Source organism: Suricata suricatta, chromosome 12, assembly GCF_006229205.1.
Source record: "Suricata suricatta isolate VVHF042 chromosome 12, meerkat_22Aug2017_6uvM2_HiC, whole genome shotgun sequence".
NCBI lineage: Eukaryota > Metazoa > Chordata > Mammalia > Carnivora > Herpestidae > Suricata > Suricata suricatta.
Window position 1 is genome coordinate 7,766,811 of NC_043711.1, and position 20,871 is coordinate 7,787,681.

At 55.9% G+C, this 20,871-nt stretch overlaps 1 protein-coding gene across 7 annotated transcripts in view; it reads left to right on the top strand.

Moving 5' to 3' along the window:
- Positions 1-13,272: 13,272 nt before the first annotated feature.
- The window catches only part of SMARCA4 (SWI/SNF related, matrix associated, actin dependent regulator of chromatin, subfamily a, member 4), a 71,226-nt gene continuing 63,627 nt past the window's right edge, over positions 13,273-20,871 (top strand). For 6 of the 7 annotated variants that reach the window (XM_029918846.1, XM_029918847.1, XM_029918848.1 and 3 more), the window contains exons 1-6: positions 13,301-13,522; positions 15,539-15,671; positions 16,461-16,865; positions 17,195-17,293; positions 18,376-18,634; positions 20,742-20,868. In XM_029918846.1, coding sequence (XP_029774706.1) covers positions 13,301-13,522; positions 15,539-15,671; positions 16,461-16,865; positions 17,195-17,293; positions 18,376-18,634; positions 20,742-20,868 — 1,245 coding nt within the window. Of the gene's footprint in view, positions 13,523-15,538; positions 15,672-16,460; positions 16,866-17,194; positions 17,294-18,375; positions 18,635-20,741; positions 20,869-20,871 lie in introns of all 7 variants that reach the window. The other variant, XM_029918845.1, reaches the window with a different exon arrangement.

Below are 20,871 nucleotides of genomic sequence, written 5' to 3' on the forward strand. Positions count from 1 at the left end.
AAGAGAGAACTGCAGTTAAAAAAACAAATCACATCAAAGCTATGTGCAAAAACCTCCAATAAAGGGGCGATTACAGCTGCCGGACTCTTGGGGAAATGCCTGAGGGGGAACACCTCAGAGTCAGGTCCGAGGCTCACTGGAGCCGTCATTGCTGCCACCCTCTCGGACATGGTCCCTCAGAAGCACAAGGCTCGTTAATATGAGTGGTAGTATCTCAGCTGGAGTCTTCTGTTAACTGTATGCTGATGATAGTAATTCACCGGACATGGATTTGATGGGCGTGAGAAATTTGACCTCGAATCATCTTCATGTGAGGGAAAGGGCCTCCCGGTGGTGCCAGGTCCCCAGCTGGGTTGGCTCAGCGCTTGGATCCCACAGGGCGGAGAGAACGGAAGGGAAGCATCCATTTCTTTACAACTCCCCTCCGAGAAGGGGCTTTCTTTAGAAAAGAGCCAACTGTTAGGACATAAACCAGCCCAGGCCCCTTCGAAGCCTTTGCGGCTTGACTGGCCTCCAGAGCTTGCCGGGGACTGTTCCTTTGTTAAATGCGGCATGTCTTCGTTTCGGCCTGTGGATACTTGTTTCTGCCTGGGTTTTGCGCAGTGTGTGAGCTACAGGACGGTGGACCCCGTTTGTAGCGGCCGTGGGCTTTAAAACGGCTCCTTGGGATGGTTTGAGTTCTCTTTTCGCTGGTTGGGTCACGCCCCGCTGGCTCAGGAAGCAGGTGGCTGCATGGCAGTTGCTGCCTTACCTGTCGCAGAGGGGACAGGGGAATTGGTGTGCGCCACCTCGATTTGCACCAAAAGTCCCAGTAGAGGGGCACAGTGGGTGGTGTCATTGTCTTTTTTTTTTTTTTAATGTTTATCTATTTTTGAGAGATAGGGAGAGAAAGCACGAGCAGGAGAGGGGCAGAGAGAGAGGGAGACACAGAATCCAAAGCAGGCTCCAGGCTCCAAGCCATCAGCCCAGAGCCCGACTCGGGGCTTGAACTCACAAACTGTAAGATCATGACCCGAGCCAAAGCCGGACACCCAACCGACTGAGCCACCCAGGAGCCCTGGTGGTGTCATTGTCTTAGAGGTGACGATGAAGCCCAGGGGTCTACTCGTTGAGCCCTGGGAGCTACATCTGCCCTGATGACTGCCAGGTGTGCTTCTGATTGGTCTGCTGTTGGGCTGACTGCCTGCGCGCAGCTTCCGGGAACGCACTGCGTACTCCTGCCTGTCAGAGTGCTTCCTTTGCCTGTACCTTGCACCCTTTGAGGCTGTTCTCTGCCTTTTGATACTTAGCCTAAGTTCGTTACTCAGGCTTTGGAGTCAGACAGACTTGAGGCAGGACTGACGCCACTTCCTGTGTAATGTTGGACCAGTGACTTAACCTCTCTGAGCAGAAACCCCTGTTCCTCCCATAGCCTCCCCAGGCACTTCCAGTCACCAGTACTGAACCAAGGGATGTGACCCGAAATCCAGCCTGGCTGGGCTTTGCCGCACCTGGCTCCAGAGCTGGTCAGCCCCAAGGAGGGTGGGTGGTGGGAGAAGCGCCTTTTGCATTTCAAAAGGCACGTGCTGGCTGAGGCCCTGTCGCTTGCCTTGGTCACCATCGACTCCTTTCTTTCTTTTACCCTTATTATATCTGTTCGTCACTGCCCTGCCCAGAACATGCCAGAGGTTTCCCCCTCTTACGTCCTCAGTGCTGTCCTTAAGTCCTGCGGTCTCCTGTCCCCACCCATCTCTGACTTCATCTGCCACCCCCCCCCCCACTCTAATCCAGCACAGTACCACCGGATGGCTGAGCTTCCATTCCACTGCAGGTGTCTGCCTAGGTGTATCTCCTTGCTGAGGCCGCCCCTGCCACGGCGATGGGAAGAGTGATTGCTGTCAGCTTGATGGGTGACCCGGCTTGTTCCTTCCACCCCCTGCGCAGCATCATGTCCTATTTGTGTGCTTGGCTCTGTCACTCAGCTGTTAGTTCCACCAGGAACTGTCACTTCCAACCAGGCAGGGGTTTTGTTGGCCGCTGGATGCCCAGTACCTGGCACCTTGCTCAGCACGGGGCTGGTTCTCAGTCCGTATTTGAGGTGCCTGGGAGGCCCTGTCACAGGTGAAACTTCGCGGGTACAGCCACCCCCCTCCTCGGCCATCCTTGCATTTTGTGTGCCGCTGTTGTGGGGGACTTCTCCGTTGCCCTCTCCACGGGTCATGTGTTGGGCTCAGTGTTGACTATACAGCAGGCACCGCAAGAGACCCAGCAGTAGGTCATGGCATCCACCCAGTGTGGCTTGATCAGCCTTCAGAAGGGAAAAGGAAGAGAGTCTGTCCATGCTTCATGGGAACATGGTCAAGACAGATTTGTAAAACTGGTTGGATTTACTTGATGCCTGTTTGCCGGGTCACGTTGTGACTGTGGACTTTGACAAATGCCCGTCTAGTGGACAGATGGGCCAGCGTTTGCGTTCTCCCCGTGGAGACCCTGCGTCTCCCCGCTGGGTTAGAGCGTGAACGCGCGGGCAGAGAAGCAGCCGGGTGTCCTCATGTCTTCAGATCTTCTGGTGTGTTTTTAGATGAGGAGGTGCTCTTCAGTGGTTTCCAAATGAATGAAAAAAATTGTTTTAATGTTTATTTATTTATTTGTGAGTGAGAGTGCGTGCACAGGGGAGAGGCAGAGAGAAAAGCCCATGCCCAACTTGGGGCTCAGTCTCAAGACCCTGGGGTCATGACCTGAGCCGAAATCAGAAGTCAGATGCTCAACTGACTGAGCCACCCAGGTGCTCCCTGAATGAAAATTTTTTCAAAGGGCAGGAATACATAATTCCTAGTGCTAAAAATAATACGGTAGACCCTCATATACCTGGGACATACCTTCCAAGACACCCCGCCACCAGTGGGTCCTGAAACCATGGATAGTACTGCATCCTATCTACTGTCTTTCCTTGTACGTGCACACCTACGGTAAGGTTTAATTTACAAAGGAGGCACAGTAAGTGATTAGCAACGTGCAAATTATTTTATTTTGTTTTGTTGAGATAGAGTGGGGGGGCAGAGAGAGCGAGAGGGAGACACAGAATCCGAAGCAGGCTCTGGGCTCTGAGCCTTGAACCCATGAGCAGTGACATCATGACCTGAGCTGAAGTCGGACGCTTAACCAACTGAGCCACCCAGGCGCCAGCAACGTGAAAATTATTATACACTCAAACCGAGGACAAAGTTTATTTTAGGTGAGGCACAGTAAGTGATGAGTGACGTGAAAATTGCTAACAGGAAATCTGACTTAACCTGGTTTGGGAGGACGGAAGGGGGAGCTCTCAAACCCTGACCCTCGTCCTCCCTTGCGGTCATCGGTTGTCAGGTTGTCAGCCGTTGCCGACACCTTCCTTGCGAGTCACACCTCGAAGGTCGTAGAACTTGACTTGTCCCAGCCCCGGCCCAGCCAGCGAGGGACTGTCACTGCTCAGCCAAGGAAATGCCGCTCTCTACACTCCGACCTCCCCGCTTACTTCTCGTTTATGACAGCCCCCGACTCCCCCCATTCCTTCCAGAAGAGAGCATTCTTCTTCTTTGTTCTCTGGCCTTGCCTGTTTTGGCGTAGTTTGCTTTTCCTGGATTGCAATTCTCTGCTACTCCCAAATAAGCCCATTTTTGCTGGGAATTCACTGATGGTTTTAATTTGAAGGTAACAACCACAACCGATACTAACATGGAGCAGTTATAACAGCGTGGTGTAATCAAAGTGTGTGAATGTGCCCTTTGTCTCTCTAAACACGTTGTTGTGCTGTGCTCCCCCTTCTTGGGACAGTGCGAGGTGACAGAGTGCCGGTGTGAGGAGATGAAGTGGGGTGAGTGGTGGAGGCATTGGGACGCACTGTTTTAGCTATAGTTGATTTTCTGGCAGAACCCCGGGTAGGGGGGGATCATCTGCTTGCGGGCCAAGGGCCGCAGTTGACCCTGGGTAACGGAAACTGGAAAGTGAAACTGGGATCGGGGTGGGGGTTGGGGAGAGGAACTGCTGTACTTAGTAACGTACAGACCAGGCCTGTCTGCACTGTAGGTAGAACTGATGAGACATTGTGATTAATTATCATGACAGAGGTTTTTGTTTCCGAAGTGTATTCCTTTTTTTAAATTTTTTAAAATGTTTTTATTTTTGAGAGACAGAGAGAGACAGAGCACAAGCAGGGGAGGGGCAGAGAGAAGAGACACAGAATTGGAAGCAGGCTCCAGGCCCCGAGCTAGCATTCAGCACAGAGCCCGACACGGGGCTCGAACCCACGAACCATGAGATCATGGCCTGCGCTGAAGTCGGTCACCCGACCGCCTGAGCCACCCCAGCGCCCCTGAAGTGTATTCCTTTTTAAATGTAGGGCAAGGATTTGCTGCGTAATTCTGCTGCAAGGAAAGTGCCCGCAGCCGGCCGTGGAACAGCAGTGTTGGGGGAGCACCAGCTCAGGAGTGGGCTGTTGCCCGGTGCTCCCCGAGGCAGCAGGTGCGACAGCCCACTTGTCACAGACCAGTGTGCCCCACGCCATCATGTCAGGTGTAGACGGTCTTCTTAGTAGAGAGCTGGGGGGGATCCTCATTTTGTAGTTTGATTGTAGCAAATAAAGCTGGTGTCGCTGAAGGAACGTTGCCCTGTGCCCCCAAAGCAGAGTAGCAGCTTTCCTGGGGCCAAACTTCCGTTCGGTGCTGGTTTTCAGGCAAGACGGGGGAAGAAACCCACACACCGTGATCGCAGCAGGCAGAGTTTAGAGGGTCCTCTGCACCTGCTAGTCTGTCCTGTTGCAGTGGCCAGCCACCACCATTCTTGTTACTGACTGTACTTTTTCAATTTCAGTTCCAGTATCGTTAACTTACAGTGTTACATTAGCTTCTGGTGTCCAACGTAGTGATTGAAGTGGGGCCTGGGTGACTCGGCCGGTTAAGCGTCCGACTCTGTGGCTCAAGTCACAATCTCACAGTTCTTGGGTTCGAGCCCTGCGCCCGGCTCTGCACTGGCAATGCGGAGCCTGCTTGGGATTCTCTCTCTGCCTCTCCCCAACTCATGCGTTCTCTCTCTCTCTCAAAACAGATAATGAAAAAAAGAATTGCAGGTTACTCAGTGTTCGTCAGGGCAAGTCTGTTCATCCCCTTCACCTATTCCCCCTCCCATCCCCCGCCCCGCCCCCTCCCCTCGGTAACCACCAGTTCTCCAAGGTGAATGAGGTTGCTGTTTAGCTTCTTTCTTTTTCTCGCGGTTCATTTGTTTTGTTTCTTAAGTTTCACAGGGGAGTGCCATCCTCTGGTACTTGTCTTCATCTGGCGTCACTTAGTGTCACACCCTCCGGACCCATCCCTGTCCCTGCAGCCACGGTTCTTTGTTGTACGAGGAGAGCACTGGCGGTGTGAAAGCAGAAGACGCTCCTGCAGCGGTCTGGTTCCGCATTCGAGCGTCACTAGATGTTTCTATTTTAAATGATGGTTTTGATGAAGTTGAAAGTAGAAAAAATAACGCAATCCTCCCATCCTTTCATCTTTTTTATCTCCACAAAGGCACCCCCTGGCCGTCTGTTCTGGGTATTTATTTCTCAGGTATTTTGCTGATCGAGCTTGGTTGGTTGGTTTTGGTGTTTTTTTATTTTTTATTTTTTTTTAAGTACATAGGACTGCCAAAGTAGTGGAAGGTTATTGTAAAAACAACAACACACCAACAGGAAAAGCCCCAGAGGTCTGTGATGTGGAATGTGTCAGTTCCCCATCTTCCGCCTCCTGAGGGCTGCTGGCCGCTGCCAACCGCGGTTGGGCACGTTCTCTTCGGACCGGTTCTACGCGGGGCTCGGGCCGAGCACACCTCACGTCGGTGCCCCCTTCTTTCCTCTGCTTCATCGTGGACCTTGCTTCACGTCCGTGTGCACGAAGCTCCCTCATTCGTGCTCGATATTGTCCTGAGGCGTGGATGGGTCGGGGGTTCGGACTGTTCAGCGGTTGGGGTGCTCAGAGAAACCAGGGGGGTGAGACCCTATCACCTCCAGACCTGTTGGCCCTGGGAACCCGACTTTTTTCGTCCTGCAGCCTGTTGACTGTCTCCGCTTTCAGGGTTTTGATTCTTGCCCCAGAGTAGCTTTGTTTGCTGTCACATTCCTTTGGGCTGCTCTTCCCTCCTCGAGGAGCCCCCGGACACACTCGACCCACAGGCCACACACACACTTCTCGGTTAGGCTCCCGGAGACACGTGCTGGTGGTGGCACTGTTCGTCCCCTTGTCCTTCACTTTTCCCCGCTGCTTAGGTGCTGCTGACTGGTCTGAGATGGATTTCAGTGTTTGTGTATAATTACCTTCTTTTTCCCAGCCCAGACGCCACGTGACTCGCCACAGAGGGACTTGTAGGGGGCTGGTCTGAACGACGGAAGCCACCTGAAACCCCCAAGACCATAGGATGACCTTGGGGGCCCAAGGAATTCGCTGCAAATGTCAAGTGCTCAGTTTACTGTGTGGGAAAGGGAGAGGCGTTTGGTGATGAGGGAAGAAGGGGGGTGTTCCTTGCCCTCAGATCCACCTCACTTGTGAAATGTCCGGCCGAGCCCTCGGGCTCTCCTGAGCGGGCATCTTGCTGGATCACAGCAGTGCCCCATCCCGTATCATACCCGGCTGTGGGGAGGGCCAGGCCCAGCCCTGCCCTTGGAGAAGGGTTGGCTGGTCACAAGGGCCTTGATGGTGGGTAACACTGCGTTTGCGTCAGTGCGATCCAGGAAGGCAGGGGCGAATTTGTAGCAGCTCCGATCCTGCCCAGTGATCGCCAGGGCGGACCTCGTTACTGGGCCGGCCAGTCAGTGTGCAGCCGGGCCACCGTTCCTTCTCGGGTTCCACAGAGCCGCCTGGCGCAGCCCCCGCATCCTGAGCTTGCTCCTGAGCGCCGTGGGCAGGAGCATCACTTGAGCTTTGCCCTGCGAGGGAGGCTAGGTTTGGGAAGCAGATTCTCCAGAGCACGTTCTTATTACGAGAGGAGGATGCTCCTGGGTCGGCAGTGGCCAGCAGTGAGCAGCCGCTCTGTGAGCGCAGAGGCCCTGGATTGGCCCAGCGTGCGGGGTTACTTCCGGCCTGTACGTGCCTTGCATGCGTCCGCCCATGTGATGCTGGCTGTGACCCCCTGCGGGGGGGCGGTTGGTCCCCGCTTCTGCCTGCCGAGGCGGAAACAGGCTGCAGGTGGTGAAGTCACCCATCTAGGATCATGCAGTTGGCAGGTGGTGAAGTCCACACTCCGAGTCCAGGCTGCACTGCAGTGAGGTACACCATGGCTTTGGCCTTGTGACCCTAGTCGTTCCACTGGGTGCCTGTGAGGCTCAGGGACCCCTCTGTCGGCGAGCCCTTGACGGCCCCTCTGGGAAGTGTAGAGGTGTGCACTCCGTGAGTACGTGTGGTCCTTGCCGCCGAGTGGGCCCACAGACCTGCTTCCCCTCTCCGGCTGGGTCACCTTCCCTGTGACTCCTTTGTGACTGATAACACCCTCAGCAGTCGTGAATCCCTAGGAGCCGGGAGCAAGTGACAGTGTCTCTGGATTTTAAAATATCCCTTTCCTTTCTCTGTCTCCGTGACCTTAAGATAGTAAAGGAAAACCGATTTCGTCTGCTCACAGCACTCTGACACCAAATGTGTGGGTTTTCCACACTGAGCAAGTTTCTGCAGACACCAGCCGAGGGTCCTTGCGTCACCTCTGACACTGATCACCCAGGCTTCGGGCAGACCCCAGAGGTTACGGGCTCAGCCCCACAAGACTCTGGCTGCCGGCGCCCGTCATGAGGAGTGGGTCCCCGGGTTACCCGCACTTCTGTCCAGCTTGGTTACAGATGGGGTTACCGTGACACCCTCTTCGGGTTTAATTATTTGATATAACAGCCGACAAATCTCGAGAGGAGACATTTACATATGTTTACTGGTTTATCTGAAAGGATATTGTTAAAGGGTAGGGACGAATAGCTATATGAAAAGGTAACTAAAGTGAATTCCAGAAGGATCCTGATCGCAGGAACTTTTGTCCCCATGGAGGAGGAATGAGCCACCCTCCTAACACACGGATGTCTTCATCAACCCAGAAAGCTCTCCTGGCCTCTTCGTTTAGAGTTTTTACTGATGCTGCATGATGCAGACATATGGTAATTCGCTTTCCAATTTCTCTCCCCTCCTTGGAGGGTGGGGCTGGAAGTTCCAAGCTTTTAATCATGGCTTGGTCTTTCTCAGAACAAGCCCCCATCCTGAAGCTCTCCAGGAGCCCACCTGGAGTCCCTTCGTTAGGACAAAAGACCGTCCTATTGCTAAGGAAATCACAAGGGTTTTAGTCAAAAACTGAAGGCAGAGACCAAATACGCATTTCTTTTTTTTTTTAATGTTTTTTTTTTTAGAAAGTTTTTTTTTTTTAACTTTTAACATTTATTTATTCTTGAGAGACAGAGACAGATCATGAGCAGGGGAGGGGCAGAGAGAGAAGATACAGAACTGGAAGCAGGCTCCAAGTTCTAAGCTAGCCGTCAGCACAGAGCCTGATGCGGGGCTCGAACCCACGAACTGTGAGATCATGACCTGGGCCGAAGTCGGATGCTCAACCGACTGAGCCACCCAGGCGCCCTGTTTTTTATTTATTTTTGAGAGGCAGCGCAAACAGGGGAGGGTCAGAGAGAGAGAGGGAGACACAGAATCTGAAGCAGCCTCCAGGCTCTGAGCTAGTTGTCAGCACAGAGCCCGTCGCGGGGCTCAAACCCATGAACTGTGAGATCATGACCTGAGCCAAAGCCGGCCGCTTAACCATCTGAGCCACCCAGGCGCCCCTAAATACGCATTTCTTATGATCTCAGGGAGACAACATTTTCTTGAACCGGACTCTGAAACCATTAGCTACCTAAGGACACATGTGATAAATCAGATGCCATTAAAATAAGAACTCTGCGCTGGGTGTTGTGTGTCAGCGATGAATCCCGGGATCTACCCCCAAAACCAAGAGCATGCCGTGTACCCCCATATGTTAGCCAGCTTGACGATGAATTATAGTAAAATAAGTAAAAAGAAAGGCAATAAATAACTTCTCTGCAGGCTGGAAGGGGAACCACGCATCCCCAAGTGAAACAGTGACAGCAGGGCCTCTGCAGAGGCGAGTGTCGCAGCGGCCGGCCCGCCCACGGAGAGAGCTCCCGTGCCACTGGTCGCAAGGGAAATGCCAGTGAAAATAAGATCAGATTCTACACTCACTGGAACGGTTACAAGTTAGAGGGACCGACAGCGCCGAGCGTCAGCGTTGACGGAAGGAGCTGGAACGCGTCACCCTCCGCTGGGGGCTGACGGTGTGTGGGACCGCAGTCCTGATTTGGAAAGCTGGCGATATTTACCCGCGCCACATTTACCCCTCCCTCTGACTAACGGTTCCACTCCTGGATCCCCAAGGAAGCCGGATGCCCGTGTCCGCCAAATGACATTGTTGGCAGCGGCTTTATTCGCGGTGGTCCAGATCCGGCAGCACTTGGCCCGCGGATAGGAGAGCAGGCAATGACGAGCGAGTGCCTGCCGAGCCAGCAACGTGGGTGCCCCTCGCAGTAGAGCTGGGGACACTACGCGGGCTTCTTTTTCTTCCCCCAGATGCTGTTCAGTAACGAGTGAAACCAGGGAGTGATAGAGGCAGAGCAGCGTCTCCTGCCGGGAGGGTGGTCTTCTCGGGACGGGCCGAGAGGCCTTCGGGAATGTTCGAAATGTTGAGTCTGATCTGGGGCATATCCAGCAGCACGCCTACGACGAGGGCGTGTGGGGATGCTGACGCTCGGCGCGGGTAAATCAGATGCTCCGGCCCCACTTTCCTGTGCTCTCCGTCCCGGTGCCGTGGGTCTGCCAGCCTGCATGTCCGTGCAGGCACCGGCACCCCGACGGGGCGCGGCAGTGTTTGGGGGAGCCCAGCCCCCTGTGCTGCTCGGATGGTTTTGCATCGTGTCTGTACGTCTTAGGTCCCTTTCACTGTCACTGCCTCGTGTGTCTGAGCTTTCAGACCAGAAAGGAGTTTGCCGCCAGCAGCTCCATGCGTGTTCCTGTTTCGTCGCCGCCTGATCCTTCAGAGGTGGCAGCTTCTGAAGCAAATCCCATTTTTATTATTTTTATTTATTTATTTATGAAGTTTATTTATCTTGAGAGAGAGAGAGCGCGTGCACGCAGCAGGGGAGAGGCAAAAGGAGAGGGAGAGAATCTCAAGCAGACTGCGCGCTGAGCCCAACGCAGGGCTTGATCCCACAACCATGAGATCATGACCTAAGTCAAAAGCAAGAGTCAGAGTTTAACCGACTAAGCCACCCAGGTGCCCTATTTTATTTTTTTAATGTTTTACTTATTTTTGAGAAAGAGTCAGCATCAACAGGGGAGGGACAGAGAGAGAGGGAGACACAGGATCCAAAGCAGGCTCCAGGGTCCAAGCTGTCAGCACAGAGCCTGACACGGGGCTCAAACCCACAAACTGGGAGATCATGACCTGAGCTGAAGTTGGACACTTAACCGACTGAGCCACTCAGGCACCTCTAAAAATTTTTTTTTAAGAATGAAAAAATACAGGGGTGCCTGGGTGGCTCAATCATTTGAGTGTCCGAGTTTGGCTCAGGTCATGGTCTCATGGTTCATGGGATTGACTGGCCCCGCATCAGGCTCTGCTCTCTCGGGGCGGAGACTGCTTAAGATTCTCACTCTCTCGCTCTCTCCCCCACTTGTGCTTTCTCTATCGAAGAAGTAAACTTAAATACATTAAAAAAAAAAGTTCTGAAACCCTGTACTTCTCAAAGGTAGATGTTGCCATGTTTTGGCACAAAACTCTTAACCCCGTGCCCTCCAGCACCTTCAGCGAGCTTCCTATGTCGTCGATGAAGTTAGTGCTGCTGTGGGTGGAGGTGAATTCCTAGGAGCGTCGCAGTTTGATGGGAAGGAGGTCCGACGCCAAGTGTAAACCCCGTTAGAAGAGCCATGATCGCCAGGACACTTCCCAGTGTTTGCTCTTTGGTGTATATGCCTTGAGGTCAGGAGACGCTGTTCCCCTAGGTGACGTGGATTTTATTTTGCTATTGGTTTCAGTTGGCCTGACTTAGAATAGATCCTCAAAAAGCACCCATGAGCTCCCAGATGCCACGGGGTTCCTTGAGTATTTTTCAGAGCCGCTGTCTCTCTGGCCACCTGACTGCCGTCTCTCCGGGCCTGAGAGGGCCGGTGACCGCAAAGGGTCTAGAGGGGCGCCCTGAGGAGCCATCCTCCTCGACCCCAGCCACGGCTGTGTTCATGTCACTCGTTGTCCACCTGCCAAGTATGGCTGCAGGCGCATCTTACCCTAGATAAATCCGGGCCCGAGGTTTCAGACTTCAGAATCAGCAGTTTAGAAAAAGATTGGGCTCCAGCTCCCTCTTCCGTGGCAGAGACTGGAGCGTGGCGCCTGGCGGTAACAGGAGCCTAGTTCTGTCACAGAAGGTAGGACTGTTCACACAGGTCTGAGTCCGGTCCGCTTTTGCTTCTAAATGACTTTGTCTCTGTTTTTTAAAATTTCGATTCTCCCCGTCCCCAGGCTTCCTGGATTTTGGATTGGTGAGGAAGGGATCGTGAGCCGACACCAATCCTGCCGCTGTCTTGGGAGGTACATAACTGAGGCCCCTTGTACCTCGGGGGAGAGCCAGACGCCCTGAGGCTCCAGGAGCACCTCAGCGGTCAGCCATGTTCCTAGTCAGGCTGGTGCTCTGGTCACTGGTCCAGGCCCTGCCAACGTCTGACCCTCTCTGATTATTTAGCCGTGAAACTGGGACAAAGAAGTTTTGGCTTTTGATCGATTATCCAGGAAAATATGCCCACCTTTCAAATGAAAACTTTTGTTTCAGTCAGGAGAATTTAAAATGTTCTTACACGTGTTCACAAAATTTATCTTTAGAACCAGAAGTGTCCAGTAAAGTTTAGGGACAAAGAGAGTCACTCCCAACACCAACAGAGCCCACGTTCGTGACGTGCCAACAAGAGAGGGGCTCTAAGCAGCCCCGTGCGCGGCCGAGTGAGAGAACAGCAGAAATCTACACGATCCTCTCTCGAAGCCGGTTATGTGTTAGAAAAGGTCCTGGGTGGGAGTCTATGAAGAAAAGCTTGCCTAGTCTGTGCTGAGGAAGGAATGCTGTCGAGTGTGTGTGTGGAACAGTCTAGAAGGGAGGCAGTGAAGTGTGGGGGGAGTCCCGGCGGCAACCCCCGGAGGGAGCCCGCCCTGCCTGGCTCAGCCACGCCCCTGAGGAGGCCCCACTCCCCCGTCACCCTGCCCGGCTCGGCTCCGGTGAGGACAACTGGGTTGCTGGCTGCTCCCTGCAGGGCCGCTAAGTGCTTCCCCCCTTGTCCGGTGCGATGCTGGGTGATTTTACGTTCCCGTGATCTCCTTGTGTTTTCTACGTTTCAGCCCTGAAGACGTATTTCTCCACCATCATGAAAGAAGTTCTTAAATTGAAGAGAGCTGTACTTAAGGCCGTGTAGATGAAGGGTCACCTGAGCATTGAGCCCTTACTGTAGAAAGCACTGGTGGCCCTGTCTTAGCTAGCATAGTTAATCCCTTTCCCACCATCATTAGATTTTTTTTTTCTTTGCATCTTTTTGGAGTTCCTGGTGGCTCCGGGTCTTAGTTCTGGGCACCAATTTTCAGATTTTGGCAACTCTCATTGAACTTTAGGCCTGTGAATAACCACCGTGGAAGAATTTGAGGTATCAGAGCGCCGTCATTTGTGTAATACTTCTCTTTAAATGAACGCATGTATTAAACCTACATTCACCTACTGTAAAGGGAACTGGGTCTCCCCGCCTTACACGGAACCCCGGCGTCACTCGCTGTGAATGTCTGGTTTTGTTGAGGGTGCCAAGGCCCGGGTGGGAGCTGTTGCCGCAGAGGCCAGGAGTCTCGGCCTTGCTCTCCCTTCTTGTGAAACCGGAAGATGGCAGGTGTTAGGCGGGCAGCGTGTGTCAGCACCACCCCAGGACGTCCTTTGTTGTGACCGGAACAATAGCTGGTCCCGAGGTGGGGCAGGGGCCGCACACCTCCACCCCCGAGTCCCCTCCCTTCCTTGGGGAGACTCGGATCTGGTGGTGTAGGCCTGGTGTGCTCCCTCCTCTGAGAAGAATGGGGGAGAAAGGTCTGGGTGGAGGGGGTTGCATGTCAGAGGTGCCAGCACCCTGTCCAGTGGGTGCTGCTTACATGCTACGTGTGGCCCTCCCTTGCCCGCTCTGACCCTCCCTGGTGGTGGCCACGACCCCCAGCCTGACCAAGACTTCTTTCTGGCAGGAGACCACTGTCTGCAACTCCTGTGAAGATGTCCACTCCGGACCCACCCCTGGGCGGAACTCCTCGGCCAGGCCCTTCCCCGGGCCCGGGCCCCTCCCCTGGAGCCATGTTGGGCCCTAGCCCAGGTCCCTCGCCGGGCTCTGCGCACAGCATGATGGGGCCCAGTCCGGGGCCTCCCTCAGCAGGACACCCCATCCCGTCCCAGGGGCCTGGAGGGTACCCTCAGGACAACATGCATCAGATGCACAAGGTAGGGAGCCTGGCCCTGCTGCCCTGATTGGCTGGGTCTGCGTGATCAGAGGTGGGAGGATGAGCCGGGCATCCTGGCCTCTGCCGCGAGCCAGCAGCCTTCCCACCGTGGGTCTCGCACACCCGTCATCCCACGTGGGAAACGTGCTGACCTTGCTCCGGGGTTGTCTTCTGTTAATAAAAATGCCCAGCTCCAGTGTCACTTGGGTTCCCACGCTCACCTGCGTAACTTACAAAGCATAGCCACGGGTGCCCTTTATCCCCCGCTCGCTGTATAACAACCTGCGGGAACTGATCAGGGACGCTTTTGCTGGTGGGGTGGAAAAGAGGCCTCCGAACACAACTAGTTTTCCTTTCTCCCTGTGTTCCGGGTGGTGGTTGGGGGAGTGAGGAAACAGCCTCTCATATGTATTAGCATCTAAGGGAGAAGGTGACGCACATGATGTACATGTTCAAATCTCAGAGACCACAGGAGACCCTCGTAGAAGATGCAGGTTGGCCTGGAGGTGAGGGGTCTCTGTGGACTCCCAAAGCTTCCCTCCTGGGGCTATGTGTTTGCACCCCATTCCACTTAATCTCTCCCCCCCATCAGGTGGAGGTGGTTCTTGTGCCCATTTTACAGATGAGGAAGTAGGCTCTCCGAGAGATGGTCCCTCACTGTGTCCATGGCAGAGCCATCTTATCCCTCTGGTCCTCCCTGCCCTCCCCATCTCCTACCCGTTGCTTTTTAATTTTTTTTAATTTTTATTTGTTTTAATATTTATTTATTTTGAGAGAGAGAGACAGTGTGAGCAGGGAGAGGGGCAGAGAGAGGGAGACATAGAATCTGAAGCATGGTCCAGGCTCTGAGCTATCAGCACAGAGCCTGATGGGGGGCTCGAACTCATGAACTGCGAGATCATGACTTGAGCAGAAGAAATGAGTGAGCCACCCAGGTGCCCCTCCCACACATTCTGTCAGTAGTATCTTCTTGTCACTTCCTCCTTGGGAAGCGGTTGGTGAACCGACCCCCTCCCTCCCCTCGCTGATTTAGTCTGGCTTCTCCAGCACACCCCCCTCTTTCCCTCTCTGCCCATTTTGGTGTTTTTCCTCTAATCGCTGGCACACACCCCACACCTGCCACTTGTCCTGCACAGCGTTAGGAGCCTGGGCCCGGGGGTAGTGGGATACCCCTTGTCTGCAAGGAAGTCAGCTTCCCGAGCGCTCCACCCTCTTCTTGTGCCTGAAGCTGCTCCCTGTGGTCCCAGCTGAGCACCCTCTTCTCCCGTCTTCCTTCTCTTGTGACACACACTGTGCTGTAGTCTGCTGAGCCACCCATTAGACTGTTCTGGAAGCCCAGGACGTTTGCGCCAATCAGGCCCTAGCAGAGTGCCCTGAAGGGTGCCGGGAAATTTCCCCTTTACCAGCTATTCCAGGAGGGGAAGTGCTTAGTGCTGAGCCTTCGGAGGGAGACTAGGGTGTCCTCGCTCCACAGAGGACTGATGTGCCTCGGGACGGACAGACCCATGCCACAGGCTGGAGGCTGAGCTCCGATCAGCGAGGACACCTAACCTAGTGTAACCACACTTATGGGCAGAAACTTGTTTGTCCCAGGGAAGAAGGTTTCTGATCCAAAGACTGGTGGTCACCAGGTTTCCTTGTGACAGTTAATGGGGAGCTTGGTGTCCCAGTCATAACTCCTCACCAGGAACTCATGTCCTTTCCTCAGGGGGTTTTGGCCATCTGAAACTGTCTCTGGCGCCTGATCCATCGGTCCCTTCCCCTCCAGACCTCTAGCCACCTAGGTGGCCAGCCATCACTGTGTGACCCTGCTTCATGCGTCTGCTTGACACTCAGTAGGCATCAGGACTGGGGCTTGGACCTCGGCTGCTTGGTCACGTTGGCGATTCCATATATACCATGGCGACCTTGGGTGGACATTTTCAGTGGCAATGAACTTCTCTTGGGCAGCCCTTTGCCTCCTGCCTCTTCCCGTTCCCTCTTGCTGATCTGGCCTTTTCATCATCCCCTCTTACAGCCAATGGAGTCCATGCATGAGAAGGGCATGTCGGATGACCCCCGCTACAACCAGATGAAGGGAATGGGGATGCGGTCGGGGGCCCATGCAGGGATGGGGCCCCCGCCCAGCCCCATGGACCAGCACTCCCAAGGTACCGCTTCATTCCTCTTCCTTCCTTGTGCGTGTTGTCCCCCTGGGTGCCCTGAGGTCATTTTTCTAGTTGGGTCTCCCGCAGGCACATACAGGGTAGACCCGGGACTGTTCAGGCCTTGGGAGATGCTTGGGCTTGCCTAGGGCCCGCTTCAGGCCAGCCTGTCTTCGAGCAGCCCTGGCAGTGGGAACACTCGTGGGGTGGGTCCACGTGAAGCACCGGAGGTTAGACGGGGGCTGAGCGGGGTGGGCGCCTCGGGCCGCGGCCCCTAAGCCACCCAGGAGCATGGTAAGAAATACACATTCCCGGGCGCACTTTAGCCGGTCTTGGGGTGGGGGTGGGGCTCTGCTCTCACCAGCCTTCCAGGTGGTTTTTCTGAACAGGGCAGTTTGAGAATTGATGGAGTATATGACTTCCTCTCATCAGGGTGGGGAGCTCAATGTGCCCCCGGGGCTCTACATGGGGGTTCGAGAGGCATTCTATCCTAGCTGAGGGGCAGGGGGCCCCAAGGGAGGCCTGGGTCTGTGTAACATCCCAGCATCGACCCCTGGCAGCGCTTGCCAAAAGCTGAGCCAAAACCAGACCAGCTGTGCCGACCGCTAGCCACGCTGCCAGCGCGTGTCATGTCCCGTCTCTGCACTGCTTGTTCGCATCACCAGAGTAGACCCCTCGGCCGCTCCCGTCCTGGGGTGGGAGCTGGCGCAAGCGAGGCCGAAAGGTTGCCATCTTTGCCTTGGCATCCTCCGGTGTGTGTTGCCGACTGACTGCTCGGATCCAATTGCCCCACAGGTTACCCCTCACCCCTGGGCGGCTCCGAGCATGCCTCCAGTCCGGTTCCAGCCAGCGGCCCATCCTCAGGCCCACAGATGTCCTCTGGGCCAGGCGGGGCCCCGCTGGACGGTGCCGACCCCCAGGCCTTGGGACAGCAGAACCGGGGTCCGACTCCGTTTAACCAGAACCAGCTGCATCAGCTCAGAGCCCAGATCATGGCCTACAAGATGCTGGCCCGGGGCCAGCCACTCCCCGACCACCTGCAGGTGGCGGTGCAGGGAAAGCGGCCGATGCCGGGGCTGCAGCAGCAGATGACAGCACTACCTCCACCCTCCGTGTCTGCCACAGGCCCCGGCCCTGGCCCCGGCCCCGGGCCCGGGCCTGGGCCAGGACCAGCACCTCCAAATTATAGCCGGCCTCACGGTAAGGCCCACTGGCCACAGTGCTCGGGCTGGGGAGGGGACGGCAGTGTCCGCAGTCCTGGGCTGTGTTGTTGGCGTGCACACCCCTGGCCCCTCCGCCCTGGACGGCACAGTATCGGTGCCTGGCGCTCTGGCAGGCAGGACTGCTGGCGCCATAAACGTTCCTCTGGCCGCCTCCCCATGCCCCCATTTTCCCCCGGCCCCCAACCCCTCGTCCTCACCGAGGGGCTTGTTGTTAGCCATGTCCCCTGGGTTCAGGGCTGCCCGTGGGTGTGGATGCAGGCGTAAACACGGGATGACTTTGATTCTCTTGTTTCTACCTATGTGCAGGTATGGGAGGGCCCAACATGCCCCCCCCAGGACCCTCAGGTGTGCCCCCTGGGATGCCAGGTCAGCCCCCCGGAGGGCCTCCCAAGCCTTGGCCTGAAGGTAAGTTCCCTCTGTGTTGGTGACATGCCTGTTCCCTGCTCTTGTCACGAGCTTGGGCCATGCAAACCTGAGAGGGGACCGAGATCAAGTCCTTGCTTCTTCCTTTTTCTTTTTTAAAATATTTTCTTACAGTTTATTTATTTTGAGAGAGAGAGAGTGAACATGAGTGGGGGAGGGCCAGAGAGAGGGGGAGACAGACTCCCAAGGAGGCTCCACGCTGTCAGCATGGGGCCCACTGTCAGGCTTAAACTTACCATGATCATGACCTGAGCCAAGTCAGACACTTGACTGACTGAGCCACCCAGGGCCCCCAAGTCCTTGCTGCTTCCTGCCTTCTTGGGTCTGTCTGTCCCTGGTCGGTTCCCGGAGGCTCAGGTTCGGTCGCACTGCACGGTCCCTACCCCACCTTGTCCCGTGGGGCGTGGTGATCCCGGGCTCTCTTTACCAAGAGGCGAGGGCACTGAGGAGGGAGTTGCTGTGTGACTCCAGCGAGGCCGTGAGCAGCGCTGCTGTGGCCACAGATGCCAGCCTTCAGGATTTGGGCCTCAGCCTGGTGGCCGTGTGGGACCCCCTGCCCTCCTGAGAACATCCCCAGTGCTGCAGGAGGCAGGCGGGGTGACCGGGTGGCCCAGGGTTCCAGGTTCCACGTTCTGTGTAAAACGCGGTCTTTACGTATTGGAGGGGGAGCATCCATTGGGATGAAGCCCGGACGGAACGGACTCGTTCCGCGTCTTCTCGGAGCCTGAGGGTTAGTGATGGGCGCTGAAGAGCTCGTTGCTTAGGAGGGTTCCTTCTGGTCCTAGGAGGCCACACGCAGCAAGACCACACCTGCGAGGGTGCTTGGGCAGGCCTGCCTGCGGGAAGGGGCGCGTACGCTGAGGTGTAGAGGAGGGAGGGAGGCCCCTGGGAGACCCTTGAGCGGGAGGCGGCGTGGTGGCCTGCACAGGCCTTGTCTGCTGCAGGGTTGAGTTTGTCCCTGGGTGGGGAGCACCTGGCAGGCTTTTCAGTCTCCCCATCCGGAATGGAGCTGGAACTCAAAGCTGTGCCTTTGCTGCCTGACCCCTGTCCCCTTCCGCCCCCAGGACCCATGGCGAATGCTGCTGCCCCCACAAGCACCCCTCAGAAGCTGATCCCCCCGCAGCCAACGGGCCGCCCCTCACCAGCGCCCCCCGCCGTCCCGCCCGCTGCCTCCCCGGTGATGCCGCCCCAGACGCAGTCGCCAGGGCAGCCCGCCCAGCCTGCCCCCATGGTGCCCTTGCACCAGAAGCAGAGCCGCATCACCCCCATCCAGAAGCCGCGGGGCCTGGACCCCGTGGAGATCCTGCAGGAGCGGGAGTACAGGTGAGGGCGCGACTGCCTGGGCCCCTCGCGGGGCAGCCTAGATGCGGGCCAGCTGGGCCCACTGTTCTCAAGGCCCGTGGGGTGTGTGACCAGAGAGCTGGCGCCAGCTGCCTGGTTCTCTGCGTAGGTGCGTGTCCTTCCAGAGAAGTCCGGTGAGCGTCTGGGCGGTCGTGCGGTCCCAGATGCTGCCCGGTGTGCGCACTGTTCCTCCGTGGGGCATCCTCTGCGTGTGCAGTGAGCTTTTCTTTTTCTCTTTTTATTTATTTTGAGAAAGAGTGAGCGTGTGCTTTGGGGGATGGAGGGTGACAGAGAAGGAGAATCCCGAGCAGGCTCCACACTGTCCGTGCAGAGCTCGATGTGAGGCCTGGACTCACAAATTGCAAGATCATGACCTGAGCCAAAATCAAGGGTCGGATGCTTAGCCAGCTGAGCCACCCAGGCGCCCCAGCGAGCTTTCCTATTGTGGACGCGTGGTGTCTACCTGGGGGCTGTGCCGTAATTTATTCAGCCAGTACCCAGGCTGAAGGGATGTCAGGTGTGTGCACGTGTGTCAGAGTAAATCCGTAAGAGTGCCGTTGTTTGGGTCCAGGTTACAGATGCAGAGAAATTTCCTGGAGTCTGGGAAACGGCTCTCTGTCGGGGCTGTACCAGTAGGTGTGGGAACGGAGGTGCCCGCTTGTCCTTGCCTTCGATTGGCCCACGAACACTCCACAGGCAGCTGGTCGGGCTTCGTGTTGGGCGCTTCTCCCGTCCAAGCACTAACCAGGCCCGACCCTGCTTAGCTTCCGGGATAGAGGAGATCAGACAGGTTCAGGGTGGTAGATGGCCCTAGACTGTGCTGGGCCCTTCTTGAGCGACACTAGGTGCTGGCTGCTTTGCCCGGGCCTTCTGGGTGCCGGGGGCTGGGTAGGGTGCCGGGCACACGCAGGTTGGAATCACTCTATCCCATTCTGCGGGTGTGCCTCCGATTCAACCCCCCCACCCCCGGTTCTCCATTGCACTGCTAACTTACTCAGGGCTGGCCTCCCTTGGTGAACATAACCCCCGTGAGGGGGGCCTGTGCCTCGTTCGCGGTAATCCCCAGATGTATCAGGAAGCTGTGATGTGCTCTGGAGCTCCCTCCCCAAACCCAGGCACCTCCCGTTCAGCTCCATTTCCGGGTGTCCACGTGCCCCTCTCCCCACCCTGTTTCCCTCCAGTCTCTGTTCCCTGCCCCGCCCCCGCCCCGGCAGCAGCTCACCGGGCCAGACCCTGCAGCCCCTCGCCTCTCGCCCTCCCTCAGCCCCCACGTCCTCATCTCGGCTCTCCCGCCTGTCCCAGGAACTGGCGGCCTTCTCCACACTGTGGACCCAGCCACCTGCTCTGCGCCACCTGCAGCCTCTCGTTTGTGTAGTCGGTTTGCCACACAGCAGTGTGAAGTCTCTTCCAGAGATGTGTTAGATCGCTTCCCAGGTTCCAACCTGCCAATGATGCCCTGCTGCCCATCCAGGAAGCATCTTTTGGTTTTTAGCCCCCGCCCAAGGGTCTATCCTGCCTTATTCCACTCTCCCTCTTTCTGTTGAATAAGTTAGACTCATTTCTGCCCCAGGGCCTTTGCAGGGGCTCTGCTTGGTTCCTTGACTAATTAGGCCTAATGGCTGAGTTCACCTGCCCATAGCGGCGCTGCCCACCTTCCTCACTTCCAGCCCCTTCTCAGAGAACCTGGAACTCTCTGGAATTACTATAGATTAAACATTTTTAGCTGTGTTATGGCCTATTGTGCTGATAAGTCTGTGAGCCCTAGGAGAATAACAAATAGCCCTGTTAGTCTTGTTTAGCACCAAGGTCTAACACCTGGATCGGTCCCTGGCACACAGTAGGTGCTTAATAAATGTGTTAAACCCTGAGAAGGGGGATTATCTCGTTCAAACTTCAGACCAAGCTTATGGGGCTGCTCTGTGCTGTCTCCCCAGGCTGCTGAGTCCCAGGGCTGCCTCCACAGGCCGCCTGCATGGCCCCAGTGTCAGAGAGCAGCTGTGGCCTGTCACTTGAAAGGGAGGGAACAGATGGGCTCGTGAATCGACAGGACCTCTCATCGCTGCTCCCTTCTTCTGTCATTGTACCCCAGGCTGCAGGCTCGAATTGCACACCGAATTCAGGAACTTGAAAACCTTCCCGGGTCCCTGGCCGGGGATTTGCGAACCAAAGCAACCATTGAGCTCAAGGCCCTCAGGCTGCTGAACTTCCAGAGGCAGGTG